The sequence below is a fragment of the Balaenoptera borealis genome, assembly GCF_965194805.1.
Source record: "Balaenoptera borealis genome assembly, chromosome: 1".
NCBI lineage: Eukaryota > Metazoa > Chordata > Mammalia > Artiodactyla > Balaenopteridae > Balaenoptera > Balaenoptera borealis.
This window is the reverse complement of record NC_138860.1, coordinates 57,529,672-57,541,295: the sequence shown is the minus strand read 5'-3', so window position 1 is coordinate 57,541,295 and position 11,624 is coordinate 57,529,672. Positions and strand designations below refer to the sequence as shown.

The following is an 11,624-nucleotide window of genomic DNA, read 5'->3' as shown; positions in this document are numbered from 1 at the left end:
TCCCTTTACCACAGAGCTGCACAAGTATATGGCCCAGGACTTGGAGAAGCCGAGGAAGGAGATCTGGAAGGAGGTAGATAAGCTGTGAGTTCGGGTGTTGCCTCACAGTAACATGGTGACCTGGCAGATCAGCACCAATGGCTGTCAGTTGCCACAATGTCTCCAACCTCTCGAGTATAAAAACGGCTGCTCCTTCATTTCCACCTTCTAATTGTCATGCAAACTTCTCCCTGTACAGGGAAAAGAATGCTAGGAATTATACTTCAACCTTAGCTAACTTGTACTAATATGAACCCACCACAGTTCACCCCTGTCAACATAGTATCTTTTAATCATACTTAACTTCCAAATAAAGACAATAGCAAAATGATGCTTCTACCAATGATGCAGCTATCACTTGTGCAACCAAAAACCTGTTTACTCTCTCCCACAAATAAGATACAAAGTTCACTTATCCATCTTTGGATGGTGTTCTGTTCCTCTTCCAGCTGAGTCACACTAAGATGTAAAGTTAACACCATGAACACATGTTATAGTAGATGACAGAGGAATGGGAAAGTGGAAGGAAAAGAGTGGTTAATGTGTGCATAAATATGGTCATGTCAAAGTAAGGAAAAATACTCATAACTATTATAGTTCTCATTTCCAAAGTTGGTCACATGGTCATAGATGTGACCAATTTTTTAACTTCCTTTTTCCACTATTCACCCCCACCTCATTGGCCCCTGCTAACACGTTTTGCTTCAAACAGCTGGTTTCTTCAAATTTTCAGATCTTGAGTTAAATGGCATCTCAACAAGGTCTCTCCCCAATTTAAAGTAAATAACCCCACTATTTTTTTTTTATCATAGCACTCTCATTTTCTCTTCGTTTTTTGCTTGTTGTTTCTTATTTTTTCATGACTCTCAAAACAACAGTAGTTTTAATGAATGAGCAAATGAATTCCTCACCACTAAATCTACCACTCACATCCTACCAATCAACAGGTCCTATTAGTTTTTTGTTCCTGATATCTTTCAGATCCATTCCTTTCTTTATAGTCATCAACACTCAGCTTCTTACTGATATCCTGATATCTTACCTGGTATCTAGTTTCTCCTCACTCCAGTTAACACTATGCACTATTCTCAATACTTCGTGGAAAGAAATGATTCTGTGTTTGTCTTTATATTTTGAGTACGTAGCATAGTAGGCACACAGTAACACAAAGCAGGAATTCAATAATTATCTGTGGATGAATGGATAAAATGTCATCAATCATATAAGGAATGCTATACAAGAAATCTACTAACTCTGTCTCTGGTCTCCTTATCTTATGAATTCAACACTCTAAAAATGAAAATTCAGAGACAAAATTATTTTGAGCTTTCAAATATCTGCTCTTTCAAAAATGCTATGTATTTGACTTCCAATAAAATGAGTTTTAACTGTAAATGAAATGAGAATTGTTTATTACTCACCTAAAAAAAGTGTGTTTGCATCAATTTTTAAGAGATTAAAATAGTATTAACATGATTAAGGGGATAGAAATAGTTTTAATGAAAAATATACAAATAATGTGGTATATTATATCAATGTTTTTATTGATCGATAATATTCTATAATGCATCTGGGTAATGCATGTGTGCTAGGAGAAGGATGGACAATAGACATAATAGCAGCAAGTATTGGGGGTTTGAGACTAAAAGATCAATAATAATGGCTCATTTTCATTTCTCATGAGGAAAAAAGGTATCACTTAAGTGCCAAGTACAATGCCTGGCATATAGTAGGAGCAGAACATATTTATGTTGACTGCCTGACTATTGCTTATTTATAATCGTGAATGAGATTTTTATAAATTGAAAGGCTCAAGTTGCCTTAAGGAATTGTCATAGGATTACAGAATGTTAACTCTTAAAATAGATTATACAGGGAGGATACAGATTGTCATATCTTAAAAATCACTAAGATGATATATGTCCTTACTAATAAATAGTACATCCTAAATAAAAGTAAAGAGCTGGGCTGAAATGACCTTTAGAAATTATTTCCTGCTTATATTTCTATAATATAGATTGCTTTTTTGGTTACTGTTCTTCTTTTAACCTCAGACCTCAAAAACCAAAGGTCAAGACTGAATAAATCAGGAGGAAAATAAAGGTCTTTTATATCCATTAGCAATAAAGAGAATGTATATGAACATAAAAGTATTTTCTCAGCCTTGGCATGACTCCAAGGAAACCCAAATGCTAAAAGTCTGTTTCAGCTCCTAGCATTTCTCTGCTCCCTCCCACAGACAGACCATAGGAAGATGAACAAAGTCAATGAGTTCCATTAAACAAAATGCTGGTCAAGGCCCATGTTTAACCACACCCTATGTACAGTGGTTCCAGAGTTCTGAAGGGCTGTAGCAGAATGATAGAATACCCTGGAAGCTCAACATTCTCTTCCTAAGGCAACTCCCTGCCTGCTTCTGGATTGAATGCTACCCTAGTTGTCCCCCAGGCATCAGTCAGAACTAAAGGACCTTACATCCCATGCCCTCAAGATTGGCATGAACCATCTGACCAGCTTTTTGTTGGGGGGAGTGATAATGGTAAAGTATTAATAGGCTTCATGTGTCAGCTCTCCTAAGTAATATTTACATTAAAATTTTAACAATATCCTTCCATGTCTTGATCCCATGGATTATGGACTGAATGAGTGGCTATAAGAGCCACCATGACTAATTACTAGGGATGTTCTTGGGGAAGTCCCAGGCTACCCACATACTCTGTGAGGGAGGCTATTGCAGGGGAACAGTATAGATAGATAGATGATAGATAGATAGATAGATAGATAGATAGATAGATAGATAGATGATAGATAGGTGATAGATAAGATAGATGATGATGATGATAGACAGATAGATAGGTGATAGATAGATGATAGATAGGTGATAGATAAGATAAATGATGATGATAGGTAGATAGATAGATAGACAGATAGATAGATGATAGGCAATTCCAAAGCACTGCCAAAAACTAAATTTTAGAAACAGGATATATTTAAGTCGCAAACAAATAAATAAATGTGCACAGTGATTGAAATCTTCAGGGATTATTGTTTAGTGCTCATAACCTCTCTCTGGTTGATATCTGAAAATACTTTTTAAAAAATATATAATTAATATTTTAAAAACCACCCACTGTGGTCTTTATTAAACATTAATTCTGAATTTAATAAGAAGCTCTCTGTATACCTTTTGCCAAAAGTATTAAAAACTTTTATGACATTTCCTTTTCTTATTTTCTTCTAGTAGAAGTAATTGAAAGCTTTTGCTCAACTGACAGAGAACAGTACTCCTATGAATTGGGTCAAAATGAAAAGTGATATTGACAAGAACTTAGGCTCTGCCCCCAAATCATAATAAATTCTCTCTATTCAAAAACATTGATTGTCTCCCTTTGCAGGATATGATCTAAAATTCTTAGCTATGTCTTTAATGCCTCCAATATTTTATCCTCAAACTACTCATTAATCCTTACCTCCAACCGTGACCAAACACAGATTTCTGTCCTGGAAAACAGAATATGCTCAAATAAAGGAATGAGAGAATGAGTGTCATAACCACAGTGGAAGTTCCTTGTCCCCAGAAAACACCATGAGAGTTTCCACCTCTAGGCATTTGCACACACTGTTCTCCCCCTGCTATGTTCTCCTTTCCTCTTCTCCCATCTAAATTCTGCAAGGCTCTTCCATTTGCTTTAGTGATTTCCCCATCACTAAACCAGATAAATTCCATTATTCACTTGGCACTCACTTTCTGCCTTGTGGAGTGACTTTGTAAATTAACAATTATTCAGTAATAGTCCACTGTATATATGTGCCTCATCTTCTTTATCCATTCATCTATTGATGGACACTTAGGTTGTTTCCATGTCCTGGCTATTGTAAATAGAGCTGCAATGAACATTGTGGTACATGACTCTTTTGGAATTATGGTTTTCTCAGGGTATATGCCCAGTAGTGGGATTGCTGGGTCGTATGGTAGTTCTATTTTTAGTTTTTTAAGGAACCTCCATACTGTTCTCCATAGTGGCTGTATCAATTTACATTCCCACCAACAGTGCAAGAGGGTTCCCTTTTCTCCACACCCTCTCCAGCATTTATTGTTTCTAGATTTTTTGATGATAGCCATTCTGACTGGTATGAGATGATATCTCATTGTAGTTTTGATTTGCATTTCTCTAATGATTAATGATGTTGAGCATTCTTTCATGTGTTTGTTGGCAATCTGTATATCTTCTTTGGACAAATGTCTATTTAGGTCTTCTGCCCATTTTTGGATTGGGTTGTTTGTTTTTTTGATATTGAGCTGCATGAGCTGCTTGTAAATTTTGGAGATTAATCCTTTGTCAGTTGCTTCATATGCAAATATTTTCTCCCATTCTGAGGGTTGTCTTTTGGTCTTGTTTATGGTTTCCTTTGCTGTGTAAAAGCTTTTAAGTTTCACTAGGTTCCATTTGTTTATTTTTGTTTTTATTTCCATTTCTCTAGGAGGTGGGTCAAAAAGGATCTTGCTGTGATTTATGTCATAGAGTGTTCCACCTATGTTATCCTCTAAGAGTTTGATAGTATCTGGCCTTACCTTTAGGTCTTTAATCCATTTTGAGTTTATTTTTGTGTATGGTGTTGTCTGTCATACAGAGTGAAGTAAGTCAGAAAGAGAAAAATACCATATGCTAACACATATATATGGAATCTAAAAAAAAAATGGTCATGAAGAACCTAGGGACAGGACAGGAATAAAGACTCAGACCTACTAGAGAATGGACTTGAGGACACGGGGAGGGGGAAGGGTAAGCTGGGACAAAGTGAGAGAGTGGCATGGACATATATACACTACCAAATGTAAAATAGATAGCTAGTGGGAAGCAGCCACATAGCACAGGGAGATCAGCTCGGTGCTATGTGACCACCTAGAGGGGTGGGATAGGGAAGGTGGGAGGGAGGGAGACGCAAGAGGGAAGAGATATGGGGATATATATATATATATATGTATAGCTGATTCACTGTTATAAAGCAGAAACTAACACACCACTGTAAAGCAATTATACTCCAATAAAGATGTTTAAAAAAATACAAAAAAGATAAAGAAACCAACAGGAAAAAGTAAATAAATAAATAAAGTAATTATTGAGTATTGAGACCAACTATGTTCCAGGCGATATGTTAGGTACTCTTATGCTCACAATAACCCAGAAGGTATGTGTTAATATCCCCTCTTTACAGATAAAGAAAGATTCAGAGAGGTTTTAAAAAAAAGAAAAATTTGTCAAGGTCACCGAGCTAGAGAATGACAGAGTCAGGATTTAAAACTAGGTTCCAAACATCGTGAGCTTTTCACCACAGCACTCTGCTTCATTTTGTCCATTCATCTCATTCATTTATTGAACTAGAGTGTATCATTTTCTTAATCCAATGAGAACTCACTGAGGCATGGAGGCCTGGTGAGAGGTTATCTCTATAGTCTAAAGAAGAGTTAATGAGGAGAAGCCATAGCCCACAGGCTCATCGGTGGGGACTGGGAAAAGGAGGAAAACAGGATGACACTGGGGCTTCTGGCTTCAGCAATGATTATGATGTCTTTAAACAACATCATGAGTCAGGAGGAGGGGTAGTCTTGGTGAGAGGGAGGACATTCTTTTGCGAGCATCCTGAGTAAAGTGCCCATTACTTCCACATGGAGTTTCCCAGAGGCAGGGAAGCAGTGGTTAAAAGCATGGGTTTTTGGTGTCAACTACCCCTGGTCTTGATTCTGAGCTCCACCACTAATAAGCTGCATGTCTTTGGGCAAATTATGTTACCCCTTAGAGTTTCAGTTTCTCATACATAAAACAGGAATAATAATACCTACCGCAAAGAGCTGTTAGGAAGATAGAATTAAACAATTCATATAAAATGGCTAATATGATGTCTGGCCTATAAGTACTCAATGAATGGCATGTATTACTAATTATACAGATGATTACAGTAAATTTGACTCTGGAGTGGAAGACATCTGAGATGGAGAATGATTTTAGATATCAGTATATGAGCAGCGGTTGAAGGCATAAGAATCAATGAAATTGGCAAGTGTGTGGAACAGAGATCACAACTCAAATGCCCCATGGCCAGGCAGCAAGTGAGTGAAGTGAGCTGCTATAAGCACATCTGCACATTGTATGAAATGGGGGGAACTCTGGAGAAATGGAGAGTGCACAGTCCCTCTAAAGAAGGAGGCTGCTACCCTGCTTGAGATGATTCCTGTCATGTCAAAACTGGGCCCAGCATCACCGGATCTCCTGTTTTGTATCGTTTTGTCAAAAGAAGCCAAAAATTCCCCAATGTTTAAGTGTTAGCAACTAAATTCGAACTTAACAAGCAAATTGAACACACACATAAGCCAGACTGTGGCTTCTAGGCTGCCAGACTGTGACCCTCATTGTAGAGAAAGAGGGCTGAGGATGGAGCTCTATAGAGCATTATTGTGAAAGTGATGGGTAGAGAAAGAGGAGGGGTAAAGGAGATGGAGACAGGCAGTGAACAGAGAGGGAAAGAGTGGACCACAAAGGGGTGAGTTCAGAAAAGTCAGGGAAGAGGAGCATTCAGGAAGGAGAGAGTTAACACCATCACAGGTGGCACAGGGATCACTGTGGCCAGTTTGTGCACACAAACTCATTAAGTGTTAGGACCTCTACTTAAAACTGCAGATGTAATTACTACTAAGGAGAGGGGACATAATACTCAAAGAGACCATCCCAGACTTAGAGACAAGACAAGAAGTCCCAAGGGAAAGGACAACAGTACATAGTAGAATTCTATTTGTATCAGTCTCTTGAACCATGAAGAGGAGGCCTGCGGAATTCCAGTGAATGCCTTTTCAAAAGCAAAGGTGGACTTTGGCAGCTCAACCATCCCTTGGACACAATTGGGATGGCTGGAATTGGAGGCAGATAGGAAACCAGAAAGTTTACTCTGTCCTCCCCTCATTGGGGAACTAGCTGATCAGAACACGGAAAGGAAGAGAAGGATAAATAAAAACTCTCAACACTCTAACCAGTAGTGAATTCTGAGATCTTTTATTTGTTTCCATGTAAATATCAATATTATTATTAGCTATATTATTAATATTAATATTAATACTCTCTGAGAGCCAGGAGAGCACTAAATACAAAACTATGGTTTAAAATAGGGGACCTGCCCGGTATGCATAAGAACTAATTACAATTTGAATCAAGATTGGAATCCCTTAAGCTATTCCCTAAACAGAAAGTCACTAAGTAACAATTGGCAACTGCCCTGAAAGGAATCACCAAAAAGGCTGAGGGAAAATGTTAGTTTGTACGAGAAAAAAAAAAAACTCCATACAGTAAAAGAGAAGATTATACATATTGACTCACAGCAACCAGTACATAGATATTTACTATGTACATTCACAGTTAGCATTATGAGCATAAGATTCTAAAATGATCATTCAACAAGGGAAGAAAAAAGCAGGATCCAAAAATGGGGAATTAGTTGTCCAAGGTCCCTTGGCTAGTTAGTGACTGAGTCAAAATTAGAATTCTAATCTCCTGACTTTTCATTTCCACAAAACTCCACTGTTTTCGGAGAAAGGTTAATTATCCCTTTGAAGGAATGATTTACATGGGACACACATACTTTGACGGGTGGCAGCTGGGGGAGTGAGTCTAGTGGATGGCAGAAATGTCCCTGTGTGGCTGGAGGAGGCCAGCATGGGAAGAGCAGGCCATGTGTATCCACAGGGAGTGGGCGCCTGTGAGGAGGGGCCGTTAACACCAAAGACAACCAACCCACAAAACAAGCTTTGGCTTGGAATGTGTACGTCCAGAAGAAATATAGTCAGAAATTCCAAACTTAAAAAAGTAAACATACATTTTCTTAAATATTATCTATATTCATAAACATTTACTTAGAATAAGTAATACTGAATAACTTTGACTTTGAGAACATAGTCAATAACAAAGAAGTACACACGCGCACACACACACGTTTAAATCCTCTGAGTAGTCAAGACGGGTCTCATAGAATATCTTGCTCAGAACAATTCACGTAGGGGAGTTCCCTGGCGGTCCAGTGGTTAGGAGTTGGCACTTTCACTGCCCTGGGCCAGGAACTAAGATCCCGCAAGCCGGCTTGGGGAAGGGGGGGGGGGCAATTCATGTAAAGCATTTAGCCTAACGCTTGGTCTACAGCAGGCCCTCCATAGATGTTTACCTAGGATTATAACAATTATGTGAGTGCCTGGGCAGCCACTCAGAGTTTGGTTACTCTTACCTTATGCACAGTTTCTTTTATTTAGCTTCTTTTTATTTAGCATTTTGATTTTAGCTTCTGCCTATAACAGATTAAAACTGAGTGGTGGGAATATAGTTGGAGACAGACAGGCACTTAATTGGAGATGGAAAATAATTGTATCAAACAGACAAGAAAAAAATCCAAATGTAATTCAGACCATTCAGCGTAGGGCCAAACTGCCTTCCACCTTTCTGGAGACCCTGAAGATATCACTGTAGCGCACCACAGTACAACTACTATGATGACCCAGAATCATCCAGAAATATTCTATGATATGTCACACACTCTATTTAAAATTGCAGGGAAACACTTGCTACCATTCTAAAAAGTTTTTATAAAAAAATTCAAATTTGTAAAAGTTTTGACACAGAAAACTTACAAATCATCTGGAAATTAAGAAAAATCACATTTGTCCACAATGCCATAAGCCATATACATTAAGTGGGATATTTAAACTAAACATTAGGTGATCTTATTCTCTTGAAAGCCTTGGTATTGGCTGATTATTGGTCCTTCTCGCCTCAACTATCAATGTGAGATCATATGTGATATTATGGTGTTTCTAGACAGAGATCATTATTTTCCATAAGATGTAATAGCGTCTCAATGTCTTTTGACCTAAAGTTGCAACTGATCATAGAATTGCTTCATTTTTTTTTGAAACTAACAAGGTGGTCCATGAGTACAAGGTGTGGGGCTGAGTATACAGCATAAGCAGGAGGATGGGCATGTGCTACTTCGCCTCTCTGTGGCAAAGAATGTGATTTCCTTCCCAGACAATTTAAATTCCCACTGACTGTTACCCTGAGAGGTCCAGTTTCACTGCTCTCCTGAGTGATAAAGATAACCCTCATAATAAATTATCTCACTCTCCCAGTTCAGAAAAATCTCTCTCAGTTTTCCTTAAGTCACTGATTAGATTTTTCACAGCATCACATCCCCGAGATGGTTCTTTGAAGGGAAATTTCTATCAAGAACATTTGGAGGCTGGGAAAGCAAAATGGAGAAAAAAGAAAGAAAAAAGCTCAGAGTATTCCTTAGCCAGCTATCTTCATCAAGTCCTGACAGCTGTTCACAAGTTGATTTTCCTTTTGAACTCCGCCACATGAGAGAGGTATTTAGGCAATATGCAAACTTCAACCAATTTCATCTTGAAGAGGCACCTTTGGCTGCCAGGGGTCAATCCACCACCTTTGGCAGATTCATAAACCGCCTCCTTGGTCTTCTTCATTTTGACAATGCCAGATGTCAAATATCCAGCAAATGGTAGTCAAGTGTCTTTTTCAGTAATGAAAGTGTATTACAACAATTTCCTGATCAATAGAAACAACATCCTGAGGAAGAGGCACCTATTTTCCTCACTCTCTCGGAGGTGCCTAACAGGCTTGAGGCAATCCTGAGGGATGAGGGCTAGGTGATTTAGAAGATATAAGGATAAATACATAAAGTTAATTGTTACATAAAATAAAGCTTTAACTATCCCTGAGTGGGGGACGGAGTGATCTTCTGGTCACATCTCAAGTGGCCATATATGAGGGCTGAGCTGGGATGACTCCTCCGCTCCCAAGGAAGAATCTGTGTCCTGTCCACCCGCAGTTTGGCATTCATGTTGGTGCTTGGCTTAGGTGCAGCCATCAGGTCCTCAGTAGACACAGAATCCACCAGGATTTTGATGAATGAGAATCAATTCCCCACCATTCACCTGAATGTCTTCGCAGGAGGCACTGTGAGTGGTCACATTCAGGTAGACTTTGTCCTTGAAAGCCAGATTGGCCACTGTGACAGAGTCAACAAACGTGATCTTGCTCAGGGAGAAGAGGGGTTCCCGACCCTTCCGGTACTGAAGCCTGAGGCTGAGCTCCTGAGAGAAGTAGCCCTTCAGGGAGATGAGATAAAACCCATCACAGTTGATGATGATTGAGTTGTTTTGCACCTTCATGGTTCCATCCTTGTTTGGGGATGTGATGATGAAACCATTCTCATTTTCACACTCTAAGGAGGGTAGGGTAAAAAAAAAAAAAAAAGATTCCTTAGCTCAGCGTTGGGCAACAGCCTTCCAATATGTCTAGAAACACATGAAGAGAAAGAGATAGGGAGAGATTTTGAGAAGAACGAAAGGAAGAAAATACTGTTTTTCTCCATGAGGGTTGGAATCTGCTTTCCCTGTGGAATGGATGAGGCAAAGCTAATACTAGTAGCCAAGAGAGTTACAGATGGGGCTGGGGTTCAAGAGCAGAGAGATTATAGCAACTGGCAGTTATCACAACATACCTGTGGCAGGAAATGGAGCCTCAAGGTTTCCCTGATTTTTCAAAACCAGGAGGGATTGGCAATTCGGTGCTTCCTTTCTTGCTCAATGGATAGACTAGGGCAAAGGGTGGTGGAAGTGCCCCTTGCCCAGGTCCTGCACACCCCCTCCACGCAAAGCAATTGCTTTTAACTCTTCTCTATCCTCTCTCCACTTGATCATGAAATGAAAATTTTTCACATGCCCCGGGCACTAGACCTACCAACAGCATGTGTTACTGGCCTTTGCCAACAGTCGCTTAAGCTTAGTTATGCTGTGATATTAAGTAAAGCTTAGTAATGTCCGTGGGCTCAGATTCTGCTCATTAAGATGCAGGTAGAAGAGCTCAAGAACATAGACCTACTTCTCCCTTCTACCTTTTTATTGCTAGTTTTTCCTGGAAGGTGCCTTGGGAATAGTGGTTGCCACAGGAGAAAGAAAAGGAAGAGTAGGAGGACACAGAATGATGGATTTCATAGCTTTGTGTGGGGCCATTTCAAGTGTAAATCAAAAAACCAAATTTCTTTTATTTCTACGGTAGCCTCAATATCATCCTGAATGGTCAAGCAACCACATCTCAAATTCCCCACTCTGCCCCATGTCCCTCAGAGATAGGAAAGAATAGGTACTTTACTGAAATGTGCACTGCTGGGCACATTTCAGTAATTCTTGCTTTGTATCAAGTCCATGGGAAATACTTTGAACTGAAAAGAAGGATTACTTATAGAAGGCAAGATATACTTTCCTTTAGCGCAGGAGGACTTAACAAATGAATATCCATACAGAAACCACTGGTGGTTGTTCTAGTATCAATCATGGATCCAAATACTGCTCTCCAGGTAAAGTATCACCTTGACTTCAAGTCCCCCAACTCTCATTAAGGTAAAATCCCGTCCTATGATAGAATTACTGGGGAATGACACGTCTTACAGTCAGACAAACTTGTAGGAAGTAAAGCCTCAGTTTTCTTACCTAAAAAATGAGAATAATTCCTACTCAAAGGGTTCCTGGG

General features: G+C 39.2%; 1 protein-coding gene across 1 annotated transcript in view; it reads right to left on the bottom strand.

Moving 5' to 3' along the window:
• Positions 1-3,879: 3,879 nt before the first annotated feature.
• TNFSF4 (TNF superfamily member 4) overlaps positions 3,880-11,624 on the bottom strand; it is a 291,799-nt gene continuing 284,054 nt past the window's right edge. Inside the window, exon 3 of the mRNA XM_082406391.1 lies at positions 3,880-10,317. Coding sequence (XP_082262517.1) covers positions 9,968-10,317 — 350 coding nt within the window. The 3' untranslated portion in view covers positions 3,880-9,967. The remainder of the gene's footprint in view (positions 10,318-11,624) is intronic.